This window comes from Opisthorchis viverrini, assembly GCF_000715545.1.
Source record: "Opisthorchis viverrini unplaced genomic scaffold opera_v5_307, whole genome shotgun sequence".
In the NCBI taxonomy this organism is placed as follows: Eukaryota; Metazoa; Platyhelminthes; class Trematoda; order Opisthorchiida; family Opisthorchiidae; genus Opisthorchis; species Opisthorchis viverrini.
Genome location: NW_008751958.1, coordinates 337,921 through 361,426, shown reverse-complemented (window position 1 = coordinate 361,426; position 23,506 = coordinate 337,921). Strand labels below are relative to the sequence as shown.

General features: G+C 43.0%; 1 protein-coding gene across 1 annotated transcript in view; it reads left to right on the top strand.

The window, feature by feature from the left end:
- T265_09735 (hypothetical protein) overlaps positions 1-14,710 on the top strand; it is a gene marked incomplete at both ends in the record, with an annotated part of 32,712 nt that extends 18,002 nt beyond the window's left edge. The window contains 5 exons of the mRNA XM_009175900.1: positions 5,262-5,455; positions 8,394-8,510; positions 11,491-11,561; positions 12,175-12,643; positions 14,430-14,710. Coding sequence (XP_009174164.1) covers positions 5,262-5,455; positions 8,394-8,510; positions 11,491-11,561; positions 12,175-12,643; positions 14,430-14,492 — 914 coding nt within the window. The remainder of the gene's footprint in view (positions 1-5,261; positions 5,456-8,393; positions 8,511-11,490; positions 11,562-12,174; positions 12,644-14,429) is intronic.
- Positions 14,711-23,506: the final 8,796 nt, after the last annotated feature.

Genomic DNA, 23,506 nt, shown 5'->3' with positions numbered 1-23,506 from the left:
TTCATTATTAACAATGCTGCATTCGCGTACAGTTCTTCTGAAGCACAGTGCACTTGAGAAGTTTCCCGACAATTTCTTTGATGAAATTAACAAATCAATTCATAAAGGGAATATATGGACGCCTATTTTCCCAACTCACCCCCCTCGTGTTTGTGACGCTTGGTGCACTTCTTTGAAACCCCTAGTAATCCGGATTCTCATATACACTGAAATTCAATTTTCACCAATGTGACTCTCACTACAGTTCATTTAAAATTAAATTTAGGTGCAAATGAGCGTACTTTGTTGAAGTGGGTAGATTAACCAATGACTTGTTCATCTTGAGTTCGTCATTCTCTGTTCAGTTTAACAGATATCGATTAAATGACACCTTTCCGACACGGACCTGAATAAGTGGGGTAAATAATATTTATTATATATTATTTGTTACGTTATTAGCACATCGAGGAGTATTCAAATGATGCTAGTTAGCTTAGCTTTTTCTCGGCCAAAAAAAGGCATTGAGGAGATGTAACCCATTATCTAAATAATGTCATTCACTGCTCTACTCAGGGCGGTTTAATTGTTGTTCTCGGGTTGAACAACTATAGACCCTTGAACTTTTGTCTCCTTTTGTACTATTCTGGTAGGGCAAAACAGGGTCCAGTACGGTCAGCTTAGTCTTGCACATGGTTTTGATTGTATCCACTAACGTTGGTACTGTTTGTCTTACGAGGCAGCCATAAACCGTTGTCAGTTCATAAGAAACGATATTTATTTCATTCTCTTTCCTGTTTGCCATCAATCCACCAATAAGGTAAAGCAGACTGTCCGATCCGTCAAACAGAGCTGACTTGTATGGCGCGTGACCACTCTTTTATATCATTGCCTGCAAGATCAGATTTTACAAGGCGTGTGGATCATAATGAAAAAATATTTGTCTGGACGTTTAACATCAGTGCAACATACCGAAGAATGGCATTAGTTTGTGTCCAGTATACATTACTCCTTAGCGATCATTTAATATCCTTTTCTTAGCCCTGCGAGACGGCCCAAGTTGTTAGAGCGCGAATTTACTGACCGGAAGGTCCGTTGTTCGAATCCGACCTCCGCCACTCGATTTACCCTGTCTAGGCTTGGGCAACCTGACAGTATCCCAGCCCTCGTGCTTCCTTCGGGTGGCATGGCAGCTAGGCACAGGCAGGGTGCTACAGCTGAACGCTTTCTTTGTTCTTTTCTCTTAGCCCTGCAACCTTACTACAAAGTTCAAATCAGTGTAGCCCATTCTTGTATCTCCAAATTTAGCGTTTCAAAATGTTTCACGTCTCGACAGGTTACTAATACACTGCATTTGAAAATGAGGTATTTACTAGCACAGCTAATGAGACTAGGCAGTTATACTTTACAGACCGTTGTAGTGGCTGAATTTTGGGTACCGCTTCCGGTCCATGGAACGCCCGTCAGAGGATTGTGGAGCATGTGTGCTTCCTGCCAGTGGAGAGTCAGTCGGCACCCAATTCACTTGCATGCACAGACGCACCACAGGCACCTGGATATTTGTGATAAACTATCATGACAGGTAGAACAAGTTCACCCCACATGATAGTGGCGGCCAGCATATGGCCGGCCGACTCGTGTCTTAGAATGACACATGACGGGAACTTGCACGGTTGGATTTGTGTACGCGGTTTTTTCGTTCAAGCCTGCGGACACAGTGAAACTTCCGTGATAGAATTTAGTACATCATGTCTCCTGACTCATCATGGGACGTTCAAGCGTATCTGTGTATGCTGATAATGACAGATGTTTTCCAAAGAATGAGTTGATCACATGTTAGGATGCCCTGGTTAATTAGACTGACCTCTATGAACTAGTTTCGCATCCGGGAACACAACGATAAATCCCGTCAGTCACACGTCCCCGTGTCCGGGCTAGTAGAACCACCCATCGTCCGAACCATAGAGGCTAGATGGGTCTTAAATGCGTTGAAGACGCGATATCCGCTTATTCTGGCATTTACATTTACGCCATATTCAGCTGTTCAACTATCTGGATAAACATATCACTCAAGACATGTCTAAATCATCCCGCAAAAACTGTAGAGGTCTCCGGTTGATTCATCCAACAGTTCACAAAACACTACGGGATTCTAGACGATTCGGAATGACTTTATTATCAAAGGTACCCATGGAGTGTATCGTATAGGCATTGAGGTACCTGCTAATGGCATCTTTCAGTAGGGGATGGGTTTTTCAAGCACTCGCTAAGTACGGATTCTTCAGTAGTGTTAGATACCAAGTTTTCCGTATCACCATATTCGAGGCTTAGTAGGAATGTGGATTCTCCGGTCCACTGATCAAAGGTCGGTTCACTTAAGAGGTCAGGTTTTCAAACCTAGGATGCATTTGGTTTTCAAGACCCATTGTGGTTAGCGTGAAAGGTTGAGACTATCCAGTATACCCCTTCAGCATAGCCAGATGACCCAAGAAAACCGGCGGCTGTGTTAAAACAAAAGAACCATTTCAGTTGAAGAACCTACCTATACCGGGATCTGCGGAGTTCTCCTTAGTTTTACCATCTAGTTCATAGTAATTTTCCTATCGTTGCCAAAAATGGGCAGCATTCATTTTCAATTTTAAGCAAGCTCATCGTTGGAATTCTTTTACTTACATAGAAAGAAAGAAAAAGCCACACATCCGAGGAACACATGGATTTATTATTATAACTATAATTAATTATTTAATTGTTTTCTGCACCCTAATTCTATCGCTCTGCACCCTTGGCTGTTCGTTGACCGCCCTCTCATTCTTGGATAACTGCGGAAGTGCCACATAAACACCCCCAAAGTCTCCTTTGATTACTCTTTTGCAGTTGTTGATTAACATATACTGGCACGCCACATTTGAGTTCTGTGTGTTCTATTACCGAGAGCAAGTGTGAGTAGGTGCTCCTGCTCAAAAGCTAGACGTGTGGTCTTTGCCTCCAAGTAATGTTTGCTGTAGACAAGTGAGATGAACTACTGAGCTCCTGTACGTTTCAGAAATAAAATAGATTTCAGCATTTCCTTTCCTTTGCGATCTTGAAGGCCTCTGGAGTATCAGGGAGGTCGTATTAGTGAGGATACGAGTAACTCTAATGTTCGCGAACGTCACGTACACCTGAACGGAGATTCGTAGAGAGATGCTAACATTTTCGCATGAAAGAATCGCCGTATTTTTAACCAGTCCCACTTGTTGCTACCTTCACTAGACTGGTAAGTTACCAGTCTGCCTTCAATCGGAAGAAACATGAATGAATTTGACTCGAAAACGGACCCCCTGTAAAAGAGCATTTTGAGGTTCTATGAGGTTTCTTCAGACGGAGAATTTCGGTCGAGCTGATTGCGCTAAGGGCTAAATATCAAAACCGAAGTAAACTACAAAGTTCCTCTGTGTATAGCAACATTGAGTTGGACACAGTGAAGGTGTAAACGTGTGCTTGCAATTGTGTCTTGCTGTGGTTACTGTACTCAAGCAAGCTTTGGTACTTAATGAGATTACTCTTAATCTCCTTGTTTTAACCCCGTACCGTATGTTTAGTCTGCGTAACCACTATATTGAACAAGAACATTAATATTGGGGAAACGAGGATGGTTAACGAAAGATAGTCGCTGGCTAACAGACAGCTACTTGTACGCAACTGTAGCAATCAGAGCAAAACAGCGATGGCGACTGGAAACATCAGTATCACGGAAAAATCCAAGCATCTCGATTTTCAAGCACAGATATTGGCTCATCAGTCTCCGCTCCTCTAATATGCAAATCATAGAAAATTTCGTATCAGTTTTTCGCTTGAAAGCACTAAAGCCGCTAATATGGGTTACTTCCTGTGAAAGCTGTTCCCTTACACAATCAATTGTGTTTGATCGCAGCAATTTTTCTAATTTTTCTCTTAGTTTTCTTCTTTGTTTTTCACTCCTCATGCTTTTTCCACAGTTCCGTTGCAGGCGTCTATACTATATTTTTTTGTTATTGGTTATCTTCTGGTTGACTAAGTTTTCCATAACGACAGTATCCTGGATAATCCCGCTAGTGTTTTTTCCGTTTCCCTAGCCAAAGGCAATCAGACTCCACACAAGGAGACAGGATCTCATGACAGTCGTTAGTCTTACTGCTCATTTTTCGTTGCTGTTCGCCAAGCGATTTTCAGACTCCCTTGTTCCTTCGAACCATAGCCGGTGTGAAAAGCTCCAGACGCGCAAGCGTGAAATACTTTCAAATGATCTCGAATGTTGCGAAGATTTTTGGCCTACGGGGGAGAGGCACTGTTGACACACCTTCTGCACCAGACACGTGATCTCTTATGTATGCGACAGTTTTCGAAATCGGGTGCTGAACTTCACTTTTGCAGAGAAAATAAATGATGTCCCCCTAAAACAAAACGCCGTGAATACCTCTTGGCCATCATAGACTCTTTGAATTCGCGAAAAGCGTCTTTCGACCACGGTAGCTTGGATCAAGATATCTTCCTTACTACCCACGCTGGCATTTAACAAGCCTTTGTAATAACGCATGCCGCAGAATACCTGCAGCCAGTAAATTACCAGATTGATTGCAGGCTCAAGTCCCTCAAATCTTGTAGTAGCACCCTGTTATTCGAACTGATGAAACCACTCAGAAAAGGCTCATTCACAAAAGCCATTTTGGACTAATTAACAACGTGATTATTCGGAACTCAAGAAGCATTTAATAGCATTAAATTTTCAGTCAGGCAGTTGAAACAAACAAGTTGGTATTGACGAACGACAAATTTCAAAGCAGAAAACAGATGCATTGTAGGAGGTGCTCCCATATGAGAAAGTTACCCAAAGTCTATGGTTATTGAGGGGGTTTCTGGACTGAAAAACAGGAGTATCTCAGACTGGTGAGCCGTTACTTCAAGATGAATAGAAGGGTTTCCAATGTTACCACAAAAGCCATGGGTTCTGACCCCTTGAGTTTTAAAGTAACGTGTGCTGCTGTTTACTTGATATAATTGTCAGAACAGGTGCGAGGTGCTTTTTGTTTTTTGGTGATAATTGGCTTAATCTTGACTCGAAGTAAAATGTCCTTTGATGGCACTCAAGGACAGAAATGACCTCAAGAAGTGAACGAGTTCTATAACGGGCTTAAAACCTCAACTCTTACAGCATTTTCATCTAGAACTGAGTGTATGTATATATGTATAATCAAGTTGAGAGTGATGTAAGTTCTATTCATTCCAATCTGAGACCATGTGCCATTGTGAATTTCATCGTTTTCAAGGGCCTTTTCAAGTTGTCGTCGAATATGCACCCCACGGAAACCTTCGCGACTTCCTTCGTGCCCGCCGTCCTCCAAAGTCTACTTCAGAATTAAACCGCTTGATGAAGTTACCATACCCAACACTAAACAGACGCAACCTTTTGGATTATGGATTACAGGTTGCGCGTGGAATGGAATATTTGAGCTTGAGATCTGTAAGTAATGCTTTGTGTCATTAACTAGCCGTAAATAAGTGTTGCCGTGTGGTTTACATTCGATTACTTTATATTCCTCGAGTTTTTTCGTTAACCTTACGTTCCGCCTGGGCGTCAGAATGTGCGCTATTGGGCAAATGCACTCATTTGGAAGATATTCCATATGGTAAGTCCCACGAACGGCAAACCCATTCGCACATTCAGCTGAGAAGTAGGGAGGAAAAGAGATTAACCTGGGATTCAAGTGAATCTGATATCAACACCAAATTACCTTGCAAATAAGTATATTTCGTCAATGAACATCGTTGTTGTGCAATGCCAATAGTGTCGCCATGACCTTGTCGCTTTATGACCTTGATTCTGAGCTTAAAATTTGACGCTTATGGCCACCAGGTAGATATCATTGCACCGGGACAGTATAAAGGTTATATACCAGGTATGTATGTTTCTGAACTATCCGCGCGAATGAGGATCATCCGTTTGATTTGAAGATCGTACGCAATTTCGCACTGTGCACGTTTGAGCAGGGACTAATGGTGACCCAAATGAAGGTTAGTCACAAAACTGAACTCATCTAGAGACATTCTGTCTAAAGTCTTGCAATACCTTCTTAATGTGCCCCAAAGGAGGAGTGTCACAGCATGAATGTGCTGTCTAAAATTGGCGGAAGGGATCTGATACGTGCGGAATAAAAGTGACATAAAGACTAAAACTGTTAGTCCGTTTAGGAGGACTGCAAGGGTTGCACACTCATCCGCTGCCCACAATTCAGGAAGATGAACAGGGTATCCTAGCTAGGAACTAATACCACCTTTAGCAAGATTAGATGGGTTGAACAGCGCAATGTAGCCACGGCGAATGACAGAACGTGAAATTCATTGGAGTTCAGTTTCCTGACACATTTTTACACCAACAGACTTGAAATATTAAGAGCCATTGTGATGTCCCTGCTATTCAAAAAGCCGATTACGGGAATACAGTGGTGGCGTGTTGCAAAATGCTAAGGACATTCGACTAACCTGTGGTTCACACAGCCGAAATAAGGTTGCCTAATAATCTTATATGACATCACCAAGGTTTCCTCATGGCTCCTTAATTTCTTAATTCAGAAATACGGGAGCTTTAACTGAGCCTAGAATAGCTGACGTAAAGTGTTGAAGGTATAAACGGAAACCGTTTCCCAAGACAATGATAAAATATAGTTATGGTTCAGCTGTAACACCTATTCGGTGCTTAGCTGCTATGCCACTCGAAGGAAGCGAGAGGGCTGAGATACTTCCCGGTTGCCCAAGTCTAGACAGAAGCGGTCGAGATGCAGAGGTTTGGTTCGAACCAAACAAGAATTTCGCAGATTTATCAGCCGTATGTTTTAACTATGTAATCTTAGCATAACTTCGAATATATTGGATATATTTGGAAAAATAGGGTGGGATTATTGTCACTCCTACTAACGTACACAAGAAGGGTCTTATTCGAATTAGGCGAAAGAGGAAGACCTGTGTGGGCCACGAATCCGAGAGGCAGACAATAAGTAAACGGACTTTTTCTCATGAAATTCCTTTGGGTGTGGCAGAACCAAGACACCTCGTATCTCCTCAGAGACAGGCACTTAGAGCTAATAATGCATGACTCAATAGAGGCAGTGAAGACTACTCAATCTAATGGGATATTTTTGGATGCGTTCGCCGTTGTTTATCGGTGTTTGTTTCCAATAGACTCATCCTAACTGACAGCGTAACATTATGGCTCCGTGGCGGAGGAAATCCAACCTTATTCATTGTTATCAACCTAGAGTTTTTCTTCTCTTCTGGTCCCCCGGATGGTCCCTCCATTCACCCTCCAGGTGACCGTTTAATCGTATACCGCTAATCTATCTTTTCAATCCAAGTCGGTTGTTAACCATCAATACTTCAACCACGGGTTGTCACTGTAAGACCTCCTGAATCCCTCAACTTGACACTAGCTGAATGGCTCTCCAGCCAATTGTAATGGTTTAGAGTAAATTGCTGAGTGATCGGGCCTGTGGAACGTCCCGTTAATTGGCAGGCTTTAGTCCTTTTTTTGATCTTAATACGGCTCCATCTGTTTGGCCCGATTTAAGTCAGTCAAATTTCAAGCACGGCTTATTCATATGCATTTGTGTACGGAAAAAACAATTTGCACATTTTTCCGACTGAAGTTTAGAACACATCAAACCCGAAACTGATTTACCAAGGGTAAAAGGCCACATGGTGGAATTCCTGACTATCATGAACGGTCTCGCCAAGGTTCCTTTCCCCTGCCAATAAACAAGATGCGCTCTGCTGACGCTGGCTTCGTAGTGAACATGTCAGAGCAGGCAAAGTCATTCCACCTGATTGTTCTTTATGACCATGACCTGAGAAGCTGCTGTCATGAGGTTTTTATATAAGGGTATGTCAAGGTGTACACACATACTTTGCGTAGACTGTTTTGAGGGTGTATCAGCAAGTGATTTCTGGTTTACCCACGTTGATCAATAGCTCTGCTAGTTGCATTAACTCGTTTAATTAGTTATGCGGTCGCATCGTAGGATGAATACCAGCTATCTTAGATGTCGTCATGTTAAAATTGACATATAATCACGGACATTTGGCACCAAACTTCTGAGATCAAGCAGTTTAACTAGAGCAGAAGCAAGGTCTGCTATCATCCAATGCTGCTTTTCCGAGAAAGTTACCCAAAGCAAATGTTTCAATAAATAAAAGGAATCGAACTTTGGGAGTCCTGCGTTCTTTAAGTGCCTTTATGGCTGGGTGTGCAGTCCATGTAAACGGCTGCTAACTGATGTCTCAACAGTTGTCAACTACTGTCTTTTGTAATCTCAATCCAGACTCTAACCAGATCGCAGGAAGCCCATTAAATCTAGGGAATTTTTAGGCAGCAAATTGGGCTAATCTTGTGCCTTTGGGATTTTCAGGTAGTCCACCGTGACTTGGCTGCAAGAAATGTTTTGGTGGGAGAACAATTTGTGGTCAAAATTGCCGATTTTGGCCTAACGCGTACGGTCTCGGATTATTATCGGAAGACAACCAGCGTATGTTCATTTATCGGTTACCCGTTTTGACCGTATTGTTCATCAGCCCGTCTTAATGAAAGTCGGATAGATTTGGTGAATCTAGTCGGATGAATTAACGAAAACAGACATGTCTTCAACAGATAAATTTATGCTAAGTAGTTCATTGTTTATCGAAATGACCAGAAACACTAATCTTGATAATACCTGTCAGTTTTGACTCCATCGAGATGTCTTCAAAAAGATGTGCCCACTTGAAGTTTACAAATAGTTCTGTTGTACTTGCTGGTTTTTAAACCAATTTATCGACTGACAATTTTAACGGTACGCTTTCAGATGTTCCGTACTAGCGCGTTTGCGTGAGCGAAATTCAGTAAAATTTGATTAAAAAAAAGCATTTTGGTATATTGAGCAGGTGTCTCACTCAGCTTTGCCTGGTTTACGGACTCGTGTGCCTAATTGGAAAACCAAGCATTTTCTATTTGCTGTATGACAGCAGAGACAGCCAAGAGGAACGAGAGGAGTAAACTCTGACTGAAGTTTTAAACACAACGACACGTTCGGTGAGGAGGTAAATGATCTGCGAACTAAGGAGGATGAACTGAATCCCACTTGAAACCCTCGTTTGTGATATACGATTCAAGTAGAACGTTAGCTTGAAGGAAACTCCAGGACGGTGCCTACCTGAAGGGTCCGACCCTGTGGTCAGCACTCGGAGCTTTCCAGCAACCTTGTGAATAGTGTGCCTTGTCTAGTTTTACTCTTGGCATGAATTTACTTCCCAGCGGTGCTGTTTAATAAATCCATTATCGCAAACAATGCTTCCCACTGAGGAAAACCGGCAACTATCTACCCATCCCATTGAAGAGATTAGAGAGAATATTATTACCACATTGGAAAAACTAGAAAGTGGTCGTTCTTCTTTCCTTGGCTTCCGGTTCGCTGAATACAGTTAGGCACAAAATGCCTGTGTGTAAATTTCACACATGCCGCTGTTGAAGACATCTTAATTGTGAGTTGATGCAACGAAAAACCAAGTTTTTTCTAGAAAATACACCAAATTTTTGTCATTACCTTTGAGTTTCATCACATAGAAAGAAGTGTGACCGGCAAACATGGTTGATTCTGTAATGTTGCACAGCCATGTCGCACATCCTGGTGGATGTGCGTGTAGTTACCCTATGGAAGCACTTTGAGGCACAGTTGTTCAAAAGTAGGTATCAGGATAAAAATTTCTGTAGGTAGAGAATTAAGAAAATCTTCTGGACCGAGGTCCGGCGGACAAGGCAGAAGTTGTTATCAGTACCTCCACAGGAGCCAGCTAAAATAGCTTATTTTCGAAAGCATTTCCGGTATTCTTTGGCGTGCATGAAACCGCCGGGGCCAACAGTGGGGTAAATTAGAGCTTGTTGGCTTGTATATAGGGCTTACTGTGCCAGATGCTTTGTCAACCATGTTAGGTAGCACGCATTTGCTCCGTAATTCGTGTGAGCTAGTTTGGAACCAGCCGGAGACACAAGTGCATGACAGGTGCCCCGTCAACATTTTCACCTGGGTTTCAGGTGAGTCTCTCGAAAAACTAAATTAATTTTCATACGAGTGTATATTCGCTACACCTAGAATAGTTCCCCCTTGTTTCGCACAACCACCTGTGTATATCAGTTCTTCAGGTGAACGTATGCTTCCACGCTATTGCTTGATAAACACAAGGACACGCTTGAATTTGTAGCGGAATAGGTATTGACCAACGTACTGATACAGCTTGATTCTTACGTCAGCACCGACCGGTGAACGTGGACATGACGATTTAGTCGACTCAACAGACTGTGTAAACTTACCGTAAGGGCCAGTAATACCATTCATTACCCGTGTCCATCATTGCCTACACATCAACTGAGGGTTTGTGTGAAATACCTTAAGTCCCAGGTTATGCGCGACAAACTAACCAAAATCCAGAAGATGGAACTCCATTCAAAGAGAATCTGAACCCTCCTCCTGTGTTCCGCCGAATGAGGGAGGTATCGCAGAGCTTGTCCACCCATCAGAAACTATAACAAAACAACGCATGAGGTAAACCACACATTACATCCCGCAATTTTAACTCTTCTTGCTGAGGAGATAAAGTTAAACGTGTAGAAGATGGCTTCTTCTACACAAAACATGCAACGCAATCGAAACACTAGTGAACAGAATGAAAATGAGTTTGCTAACAACTTATAGCCTGAGAAGTCGGATTCGTCATCGGGATGTAACCCGACAATTGGGATGGAAACCCATCTTTTTTGCTGTAAAACTTAGGTCTTGTAAACATGACAGGACAAAAAATTGCCCATCCGAAACCCAGATGGTTGGAGTAGAAATAAATGCTCCGCACTGACCGAATAAAACCTTGTTGAAAATGAACCCAGTTGACTTCTCTAAGGGGAAAAAGTGGGATCCCTTTTACGACATGGTGTATCAGGAAGTGAAACTTAGTGAACGAATTTAAAAGCAAATGAACAATAAGCTTGACTTTCACTGTAAGAAGTCAGTCGCATTTCAGGGAATCAACCGACATTTATACAGATATTGGAGCAGTAAATCAGAATTTTTTCCAAGTAGACGGCTCACATGTGACTTGTGTAATTGTCTTAGATCTTCACTTCAAGCATCAGGGTCACCGAGTACCGGTACCAAGGGTAGGTAAGTCCAACGTAACACACTGCTCATAAGGTTGCTGAAAACTGCTTGCCCTTCTTGGGGTCCATCAGGTTGGCTCAGACCCCGCGTTTCCGTCAACTTTGTGTTCAGGAGCACATTCAGTTTAAGCGGGCCATCATAAATGTAATTCAGATGGATTCAGTTGAGCCTCCCGTCAAAACCAACTTTGTGTGCAAACGAGAGTATTTTAAGTCATGCAATTTCCAGCTTTTAAAATGTATTTATGTGAGATTTGAGGTACAGGAAACCACGCGATATATTTGCTGCCCTGTAAACGACTGCTACTTTTTCCCAACTTCAGGGTCGCCTGCCAATAAAATGGATGTCACCCGAATCGCTGTTTGACAGGACATACACCACAAAAAGTGACGTGTAAGTTTAATTGATTACTGCATTAAATCGAAAATCACTTTATAGGGTTCCATTAATAAATTCATCAGAAAAGTGTTTATAAGAAACCGGAATCATTGTGCACCTAGAAAACTGGGATTTTGACGAAACCTTTTTTAGATTCCCGAAATGTGACATTTTTATTTGATTTACGTAACTTAGTTCATATCTCTCATACCAGTGGATAAAAGGATCGTTTTCACCGTCCGCACTCCCTTTTGAGTGAGATTTAATCATTGAAATGAGGCCAGTCTGTGTTGAAAGGCCGAGAAGCACCGTACAGTTCTTTCATCCTTATTATGAGTCATGTGTAGTGCGAATCACACGAAATTCCAGGGACCTTAGAAACCGCGACCTCCCGGTTAGCAGTTTCAATCAACACCTAAGCATTTGACCTCTAGCTCGTGGCCAGTAGTGTTCTTAACTCGCATTTGGAGAGAACTTAGCAACGTTTGTCCTTCAGTCATGCTTGCTTACGCTTGCTGAATGCGTTCTCTAGTGATGATTTCTCATGAAAGTTTCAGTCATCTGCTGAATTTTCTTCTCCATTCAACTTTAATCCACTTTTTCATGCTTTCTTTAAACCATTACACAGCTGGTCCTTTGGCGTTCTTCTGTGGGAAATATTCTCACTCGGTGCGGTGCCGTATCCATCAATAGATCCCGAACGCCTCCCAAACATGTTGAGCCAGGGGCACCGCAATGATTGTCCGAAACTGGCGAATAAAGAAATCTATGAGATTATGAAATGGTGTTGGACCGAAAATCCAGACGACCGACCAGAATTCTCTGCGATTTCACTCCAGCTGGAAAGAATAAAACAAATGAACAATGGTTGGTTCACTGACTATCCTATAAACGGCTTAAACGAGGAAACTTCGGCCGATTCGGGCCAGGCGAGTGCCGAATCACCGGAAAGACACCTGCGAGTGGGTGTTTGCTCTAGTGAGGAGTGCAGTCATGTAACCGGCTCTGTGCACGCTTCCCTTCAGTGTGTGCCCAGTCTCCAGTCTGAATTCCACAAATCCACTAATGACTGTCCTTACGCTGACAAACCGCTCAATGTGAGTCCATTATAATTCGCCGGAAACATATTCAGTGATACTGATTTTTGTCTTAATGGTTATCAAATTACAGAGAGCGGCTCATTCAGATTTTACCTACACCTAGCTACTTCTTTCTGTACACAATGATGTGAGGAATCGTCGAAGAACTAAGTATTGTTTGATACTCTTAACCAGATACGGACGATCAACCGGCTACTCATAAGGATCATACTCAGTTGATGTCACTCTTGGAGACTGCACAAACTGTCCTTAAGGCAAGGTTATTCCTTGAATGTGAACAGCAACTAAGCTGACCTATCCTGCACATCTATCTTGGCTGGAAGAACAAGACTTGGTGGAAAAACACATTAACTCTCCTTTCACTAAAACAATAGTAATGTGTTTTGGCAGGCTACTGCGGGTAATGAACTACGAACTCTTCGCCTCGATTGCGTAACCAGATATTCTGGGTAAACGTGTCAGTTCCGATCAATGTCACTGGTGTCGTCTTTTGCTCGCCTACTTGGTTAGCTCACATCTGACCCGTCAACAGTTTTCCGCTTCCGATACACGCCAAATTATCTGATAAAACGGGTGTTGCTGAGAAACAACGTAATCGTGTCCGAATCACCATCCTCGTTAACTCATATCTACGAAAACATCGTCTTATTTAAAGTAGGTTCTAGCAATACCAAATGGCTCAGTGCTCACATCACATCAGTTACCGAATGAACTTCAGAACGCCCCAGGCTCTTATTTTAAACTGCACAGTTTTATGGTAGTTTTCATTTGCTTCTGAGACCAACAGGAGATTTCTTTAGTCTGAATACATCGGAACTGGGGTAGATTTTACGTTGGCATTTTCAGGATGTAGCTCGCCTAATTTTCGTTTATTTCGACCCCCGAGCATTGTTCAGTCATGATGGGTGCTCATATGATACGGCGCAACACAAATAACGCCGAATGGTTTACTAGGTTCAAATCAAACGCTTCGTTGCACACATCGATAGCATGCGATCTTCATCAAGTCTTGCGTTTTATCAATTTATCCCAATGCCCCTGGTTTGTTAACGACGCTTAAGAAGTGCCAGCACGTAAATATCTGCCGGCAAAAGACAGTGCCCTTTTCCAACGAACACTGTCGTGCAGGATAAAAGTGAGCTTTTCGCGTTGGACTGATGCCCTTATGTGTAACGGGAAATTCTCGTAGTAAACTCACAGACAATACAAAATGTATACCTAATATTGAGGAACAAAAAGTTCTTAAAAATTCAGCGGCTCTAAAAGAGTCAACGGATGGATGAGGAACCGTCAGGTGTCACAAAGTCAAGCAAGGGTCCTTTTCGTACGACGATTCGATGCTTTGCACGGCGCAAAACTCACCCAGCAAGACTTTCGTGAAACGACCTGAACTTGCCCCACACCTGCCTAATGTAGCGACTGACCTGCTGCAATAGAGCTACCAACTCGATCTTGCTATGTAAAACAATTTCCTGCCTTTTCATGGATTTTTTTTACTCACCCTTGCTACTGGTAAATGGTCGTGTAGCTTGAACCACATAACCTACATCGAGACCAGTCAGTGAAATCATGGGAATGATGATTGAACCCCACTTTACGATGCACCTTGAGAAACCCGCAAAACCCCGAAATTGACGTACTCGCATTCAAGATTCGAAGTGAGTCGGTTCTCCCTAAGTTTGATTTACACAACAATTGCTAATTTCTCTGATTCTGGATAGGTTTGTTCCCATTAGTTCAAATTCCTTCTCTCTCTCTCTTCCCCTCTTCCCTCTACTCACAGCATTATTTAGAAATGACCGATAGTTATCTGATACCAAAAACCTCCACCGCTTCGTTGCTTTGATAGCCTCAATGCAGACCATACAAGAGAATTACGATATCGCCACCATAAGTTATCGCCAATGTTTCTGTACAAGTAACACCTTTTACGCCTTCCATTCTAGGTGTTTTCCGTATTTTTATGCATGTTTCTAGATAACATTCTGTTTGGACCACATCATCTATAAATGTATCTAACATTGCCTTTGTCAACCGTCAATTATGCTAATATATGTATATAAATAGGCATTCTTCCAATGTCAATTCTTTATAAATTGTCAGTCAGCAATAACCAATTTATGAATGTACGGAACCAGTTGTGTATGACGAAGTTTGAATCTGAATTGCACCAGCTATTCCGTTACTTTGGTTAGTTTTAGAGTCCACCGTTCAGCTGATAAGGAATCGTAAGATTTAGAAAGCAATTAAAAAACACACAAGGAAGATTAGAGAGGCCGCAACGCCGTACGGAGGTGCTGCATTGTCTCCCTCCATCTCTAAGTGTACCGTGCTGCTCAGGTTAATTGCAATTTTCTGTTTGGCTTGGTAACCATGTGCTGCAGGATTCGGTCAGATCAGAGATAGTGAATAGCAACGTAAACCCAACCCGGATGAATCTCGACATGCATGCTGAGTTATCAAAAACAGTGAATTCAACTAACACCTGCTGGCGAAGATGCAACAAGCTATCAGCGAAACCTAGTCTAGTCACAATTGCTATCGGTTGGTGTGGTTGTCAAAATACCGAATTGATGGGTTAGAGGAGTTTCAAATTAGGTCCGGTCGGCTCGTGTTCCTTGATTTTCCACTCCAGAGTGCTTCAACTGATGATTTACCGCAGGTCCTACTGGTATGTTCCCCTTGGTCTTCGTGGGCTTGCGACAATTTAGTTGAGGGGAGAGAAGATGGGTAAGGTTAACTGGAATCCAGATGATGAATACTCCTCGTTCTGATAATCGCACGCCAACACGTGTTAGTTCGATTGACCCAAGATCGTTCTCCACACGCTTGCCAGTTCCACGCCTTCTATTCTGTTAGCAGTGGGATGCTCGGCGATTTCTGCCGCCTCGGCTATCGAGCTGTGTGTCGTGAACCGTAGTCCTGGCCTTCAAACCTCAACATTTTCCAAATCCATTTTTTGTCCCGTGTCCAGTGTGTGTTTCGCAATCGCCGAGTCTTTCAGTTACGCTTGATATTCATCTGCGTTTTTCGGCCGCCTGTTTATTTTTCCACTATACTCCTGTTCTGACGGGAAGTTCCCTGGCCGTCTGTCCTATATAGACCTTAGCGCAGCCATCACAATATTTTGTCGACACAGTCCCTAGTTCTGTTTGCCGGGGGGGGGCGATCCTTCGATTGCACCAGTGCACAGCACAGAGTGTTCCCCCTCTGGAAAGCTACTTCTCTTTTGGCCGATGACCCTGGTTTATATGGAATAACAGCGGTCTCAATCGATTCCCTGTTGGGTTTTGTTACCGGTACCAACACCCTTCGCAACTGACGCCTAATCAAGCTAGCTGGATATCCAATATCCCGAAGTTTGTTCTTTGTCTCAGTTTGAGCCACTCTCCGATCAGCTACTTCTGTGCGCAGGGCCGTTACACGCCTAAACATTGATGAAGCAATACTGGGGAATACCGACTTCGGAAGGGCAGACGAGTGGTCCAGAACTGTCCCAGTGTCAGTTGGTTTCTCGTACACTGTGGTCTTTAGTTTCCCCGACTTTATGTGTCATGGAATCTAACAATACCAGTCTACCCGAGGCTGACTGTACCTCCATACTAAATTTATATGTGTGAACTCAGTTCATTCAGATAGCTGTAAAACTCACTAACTTTGCCCCGTTTCATCACGACGAAAGTGTCATCTACATAACGCCAGAATATCTTAGACTGGTGTGGAAATCCGGCTAAAGCTCTCTGTTCAACTTCTCCCATAAATATATTTGCCAAAATCGAGGATATTGGAGATCCGATTGCTAGACCTTGTTCTTGAGTGTAGACCACTGAGTCAAAAACGAAGTGGTTGGGACTCAGACATGTTTTTATGCCTTCCATTATCAAATCTATTAAAAACAAACGACATATTACTCCCAACTGAAGCAGTCTAAGTGAAGCATCTCATATTGCGTGCAGTAATCGAATTCGTAGGCTATAACCTCAAATGGATCTACTTGTTGTAAGACAGATGAGAGACAACTCACTTATTGTCTCCTAACTTAGTGAACAAGTTGGCAATCTCAGGTGAAATTATTTAGGATCCAAATATTTTGACAAAATTTGACAATTTACCAAGTTATTTTCACAGAACAGCCAAACAGTCGTCTTAATGACAACTGTTGAATACAGGAAAATAATCAGAATGCGAAGATATCAACCGTTTTGCGATGGTTTCTCGTTGGAAACTTTTAGCAAACTTTTCTTAGCACCGACGAAATTGATTATTTACGGAGGCGCTTGTCTTTGGAAGGAGTTCCTCCTTTTAGAGCAGGAACTTTCTGGGATTGCCCAGTGCTGTCAGTGGTCCCTGCCAATGTTGTCTTCGCTGCGGCTTAACAAAACAAGCAAATGTTGCGTAGAAATGGTGGCACATGAGTTGTGTTCAACGCTGTTTTCTAGCAGATAAAACGACAAAGAAGTTGTGCTCACAGAAGCACTCAAAAGCAAAAAATGCATCTGATACCCCAAAACTTCTATAAAAAATAGACTGATGCTTTTGAAATGTAAAGTGCAGGTACTTCTGCATACTTGAGGTTGCATCCAAGTAAGTAAAGTCATTCTTTCTTACACTTTGCATTGTTGTATTTTTCCCCTGTGTATCGGTCTAAAAGATGTTGCGTTTCAATAAATGATAGTGTAGCATTTTGGTGACTATTTTCAACTTTTAACGGGATATTTGGTTCATACATGCTTCACACATGGTTCATACACACTTGGTCCACGCTTTATTCATACAGTTTACAACCACTTCAGATTTAAACAAACCCTATATCATGTGTAGATTTTATGCTAAAGTACTTAGCTTATACTTTGAGCCTGCCAACGCCATCATTAACTACGCGGCAGCGAAACGGTTTCTACGTTTCTCTTTTCATACGTTCAGTCTGGTGCGCAAGTTCGGAAAACTGATGTAATTTTGACGGTTGGGTCCGATTAATGGACCTTAAATAAGTTAGAACCAGTGGAAGGCTGTCTAGAGCTTCCGTCATCCTTTGGCTAATGTTGTATAAGTGCTGATATGGCAACTCCAACTTTGTATTTTGTTCTTCCCAAATTTACAAAAGATAATTTCATAATCCATTGTAACCTAGCCATATTTTATCACACTGATTTCAAAGCTCGTTATTCAATGATGGTATTATTTATTCTAAAATTTGATGTTCGGAAAACAAATTCAGTCAGCGTGCAAGAACAGTTTGTAACCGGCTGCTTCCAAAACCTGTTGGCTGAAGCTTTGGAAATAGCGCAAACGTATACAGAGAGTCAAATCCCTCTACTGGCCTTTAGTAATGTCCGCCGGTCGCTAGGACACATCATACACTTATTGAGGCTTTCGCTCCGGGAAGAATACCATAAATGTAGTTCCCTAAGAATGCTGGCTACACTCAGGTTTGTACGAATGAACATTTCAACTAAAATGTTGTGTTTGTCTTGCATCAACCGTACCGTCAATTCACGCATAAGAGGAGGAAGTGTCGCCACGTATGTGAAAACACTTTGGTATCTCCTCCACATGTTTAACAGAAATATTTCATGGAACGTATTATTTGCTTTGGTCTACAATGCGGGCTTCATTCTTGTAGTGGTTATCAACCGACCGTCCCTACTCTCGTATATATCACACCCGCTACTTTAGTTTGGGAGCCGTATTTGCTGACTTTTCTCCCCTCTTATTATAAGTCACTTGAATCAGTTGTTTCTGTACTCGTCGACCAGTTAAACAGGTCTAAGTGTTTTGCCTGGGCTTGGCGACGCAGTTGTTGGTTCAGCTGGACCCCTTGTTTGTAAACAATATCAGTATTTTGTCCTGTGAGTGAAACTAATCTACGCTGAAAAGCCGAGAAGCTCTGTACAACTGTATCATCCTTATTGGGAATCATCACCAGTGCGCATCTCAGGAAACTCCGGAGAGTCTCGAGATGCGCATTGCTGATGATTCCCAATAAGGATGAAACAGCCGTACAGTGCTTCTCGGCTCTTCAGCATAGATTGGTTTACGCGAGCAGTCAAGCCGGGTGTGGCAAACCCCAATGTAGGTCACTGTGGTCCTGGGTAAAAAGAGCTGCTATAAAATCGGACGGACAATAAACCAGCTGTGTGGATAAAGGAGAATATTGTACCTCTAGAACTTACCTAGTCAAACTCAACTTGGATTCTGTAGGCTCTACCATGAAAGCCATAACTGAGAGCCCGATCGTTAGACGTACTACCCAAAGTTCGCTCTAACAATTGTGTGAACGAAGGGAACTTTAACCTAAGGTCAGCATTTGGCGGCAATGACTAGAAACCTCAAAATCTCCCACAGATAATCGCAGTTTTGTTGTAAATGGTTTAAACCTACTCAAAGTCAACTTTGAAAATGGAATCCATAATTCTAATATGTGCGATGGCGGCGCATGATGTCTCCGTGAAAATGGTGAGAGGTTTTCTAAAAATTGCTTTCTCCACGTGTTTTTCAGTGTACTAGATTTGGTCATACTTTAAAATATTGTATGAATTCCCTCGCCCTTGTTGGTACGAATTTAAAGTGGAGCAGGTGTTCGCGACCTATGCAGTCTTCGATCGTTGCAGCAGGCGTCCAGCCAAGCAAAACCAAGGAGCCCGTCACAAATATTAACATTTTTCGATTTTTTTTATGATGGCACATGCTGTATCGGGAGCAGGAAAAGGCTTTATTTTCACCGGTATAATGACTTTATGAAAGTGTCTTTGGATGAAGTACAGGGTTCGTGGGCTACACTAGCAGATAATACAATAGGTCGGCCAGTACTTTGGGGCTTTGACATTAATCTACCTGAATAAAACTGTCTTTTGTCGCATGTTAATAGCTTGACCGGAAATAGTATTGAACTACAAGCTAGCAGTCAGACTGGACACAGCAGTCGTGTTACCGTCATCGCGACTTCGTACGTGGGACCGTGGACAGTCACGCACATGGACGCCTTGAGTGAGTCAACTGGGGTTGTCATGGTAGGTAAAATGGCCAATGAGTCGTGACCACTTGCGACCAGCATGGATCGATGATATTCCAAGGTCCATCAATGGTACGGCGCGGTTCATTGCTGTTATCCAAAAAGAACAACAAGACAGCAGTGTATTGGTCGGCGAAAAGGTCTGCTATAGGGTTCTGGGGTATGAGTCATACTGCGGCCCAAAATAACAAGCAGTTTAAAGTGTCTACAACTTCTAACGCCTGGAGCGAGATGACACTGTCAGATTTCCAAGACGATAACGAAATTCGGGTGCAGACAATGGGAAGTGGTGGCATGTGACAAAAACAAACAGGCTTTGTCATATATGAATATAAGGAACGTCTATCTGCTAAAATGTAAAAAAAACAGCGTCGTTGCTGATTAGGTGATCGTTCATGAAAATGGGCAGGAAGGGCAAATGTGTAACAAGACGGTTCCCGAAATTTAGTTGAGGCATACGCCACTTATTAGCTGCCGAATGGTTAGTCGGTAAGCACTTGGGGGCGTAGGATCGTCGTGCATTTGAGTATGATAGGGCAAAAGGTGGTTTAAGAACCATCACAGACAACTGAGCGACTCGGTGATATATCATTCAGGGTTTGGATTATAGAGCTGCACAGTAAGACAACTTACCAGTTGGCGTACTGCAGTGAACGGTGGCGTTCAAAGTGGTGATATGTCCTACGTGGAGAGAAACGCCATCAAATTCTGAAAGAACTACTGGTTCAAAGCACGCGAAGACAGGGAATCGGAGATGCATGGTCGTGTTGTATGCTAAGACGATGAGGTGACCTCAGTATGGCACGGTTACTACCTTGAAAAAGAGTAGGGCTTTTGTAAACGAGTTGCGTCGGAGGCCTTAAGCCGCACTCATTTAGTCAGCCCCTTTAACGTACACATGAGACAGCAATTTCTACTCTGCTTTCATCGGCGTCTTGGGTTCATACGCGGGTTTCCTGGATTATATGCTACAACAGGGGTAAGTGTAAGCCAGTGGCGCAGACGTTCCACAGAGGCTGTCTAATTTCACTTTCCTGCGTAGCTTACTGGGATTATGAATAGCTTCATTGGCGAGCTAATCGCCTTAACCGGAAAGTTGTCGAAATCGGTTACGGTGTTTTTTTCCCGTGATAATTAAGAGCCATGAATTTGAAGGAAAGGTTTTCAACCGTGCACTCTTTAGCATGGTGTGGGCTAGAGGGCGCAGATAGGAGAAATCTGCCGAAGAAATTGGCGGATGTTTAGGGGTACGTCGCGCATGAAATGTCTCACCAGTTGGGACAAATATGATTGAACAGGCAAACCTCATTGAAGGGGTGGGAAGTCAGGGTCCATCGACCGCTCACGTGACAAAGACGGGAATTTCTAAATTGTGATGGTGTATGATACTGGTATGTGAAATGAAAGATATTTATCCCTGGGAGAATGAGATAGAGTAGAGCTTGCAGGCCCTAATGAGAAATTCATTAGAAACAATTAGATTACACCGAGAGCAGCTGCCACAGTTGCTCATGTATTCGGGTACTTTAGATATCTTTGCAAAAGTGAAGATGCTGACAATACGTTGCGTTAGACGAGGCCAAAACACATACGACGGACGTGGGAAGGAGCTTTAAGATAGCCTAAAATATGGAGCGGCTTTCAGTATGTTGGTGTTATCTGCTATGCGGAAGCTTTTTCAGCTATAACCGGAGGCTGAAAAGGCAGTTTACAAAAGCCGGAGCTGATAATTGATGTCCAAAAACAGAGCCCTGGGTTGGTGACTGTCACTGTTGTTGACTACGGGGTGTTCTCAAGTTATGATGAGAGCTACGGGACTTTTGTTTGTATTAGGCTATAGGTGAAGCAGAAGTGGAGTGAAATTATGATTCGACCTCCAATGGAGCATATTCGGAACTAACTACCCGCCAACTCGCTAGACCTATAGGCACACGGCTGAAGGTGAATTAGGTCCTTTAACTATAGGAAGCAAGCTTGCACCATCCGGTCTAACGGCTATATTGTATAAGCCCTTGTAGATTCAATTCCACGGTGTCGAGTGACGCGCAAAATCACTGAATCCTGACATCTCATTCTTGATGTACACAAGGATCCTTCAGTATCAACACTGAGACTAATTGAGCCAATAGTGAGCTTGTCCATGTAGAACAGCAAGACTGAAATTTTTCCTCCGGTTATGCAATCTATTGTAAATTTTTCCCTCCCAAATCCCTGTTTAGTGAAAGTGGCTTCCGGAAGACGACAACTGGAGCAACTACTCGTCACGTTTGCAACTATGCAACCAATAAATAAAGACATAATTCGCCGAAGGTGGCTGTATTTTTTCAGTCGTAGGCATGGCACGCCAAAAATACGAATGAGCATGAACAACACTCGGTGATCGTTGAATTGGGCTAGTACGCATAGTTGAGTCGCCATAACCAGGGTCGCGCGTATGTATTAAACCAGAAATTATAAAACCCGTCCCATCCAACTTAAAGATTTGTTTGCGATTAAACATCGTTGTGTGAACCTTGTCACAGTTCTCCATTTTTGGCACACCCAGGTCCGGCTTGCCCACAACCACTGCCGCTTTAGGGCACGCGGAACTGTAAAGATCAAGAGACCGTGCCATTTGATTCTGCAATTCTTTAGTTCCTAGCCAGTACATACACTCATGAAACCTATTTATTTCATACCGCAGCGTTCACTTGCTATTATGCCTTCTAGCCAACTAACCATATGTGGGATAAACATGCTACGAACGTTGTTTGATCGTAGTTTGACATTTCCCGGCACATTTGTTTCTCGAAAGCAGTTCATGCAATTATGTACCGGAACCGTCCAGTCGGTCATTGAAAGCAATCCTTTCGGATGGGTTTTGGCTCATTCTGCTACTTTTGAACGGGGTGGTTCTACCCCAGAACGATTCGAAGTTATCCGGGTCTCTAAACACCTCTGCGGATGCTATTTACATATTCCGTATCCGTTAAGGTATTGTTTTCGCATGTAGTTTGCCCTCAGACTGCTACATCTTTCGCGACCATGGTGCGGTTTTCAGATGGACGAAGGTGTTCTCTTCTCTGTCCCTCGAAATTACCAACTGAATGGCTACTCGCTTAAGTTCTCCAGTGGTTTGTGTCAAGGAAGCACAGAGACCTCTTCTCACCTGTGGTGCTTGCCGGTTAGGATAATTTTCCAGAATACCCGCTAACCCATTCCAACGCTAAGCGGAGTCATTCCATGTCTGTTCGTCCTCGATGTTTGGGTCCGTTAGCCACGGAGAGGGTTATCCAGTATTTTGTTGAGGCAGTCGAAACCGCCACGGCGTCTCTAGTGGATAGGCACATGGGGGAGTAGGGTGACCATGTGGAGATTGTTCTTGGAAATAATCACGCTAACAAAACTGGCACAGTAGCTCGTCCATGAATTCTTCACAAAAAATGATTATGATTCCTTTTATTGAGGAAAAGCGGACAGCTTGTGATTTGGCGCGTGCTTACAGCATTCAAAGAGGCCGCGCGGAAATCAAGCGTATATCCAAGGGTGGCACTCTAGGCCGCAGGCTATTGACACGCCGAAATTGAGTTCGCCGAAACTATAGGGTTTCCGAAGTTGCCATTTTTATGTGAAGTTAGTCTAATCAATTTGCACCTTCCTGTGAAATGTTGCACGTAGCATTTTGTTTAAGTGAGCGAAATGTCAAAGCCACTGACCATCGCCTATTTGCATTTTTTGCCGGTTTACGCTACATAAAACAGGAAATCGCACTTTAGCATACTTTGGCGTTCCGCGGTGTTCCTGAAGAATACACATAACATCTTAAGAGTATTTAGTACAAATGCCACCCTATGGGATCAGTCGCAGGC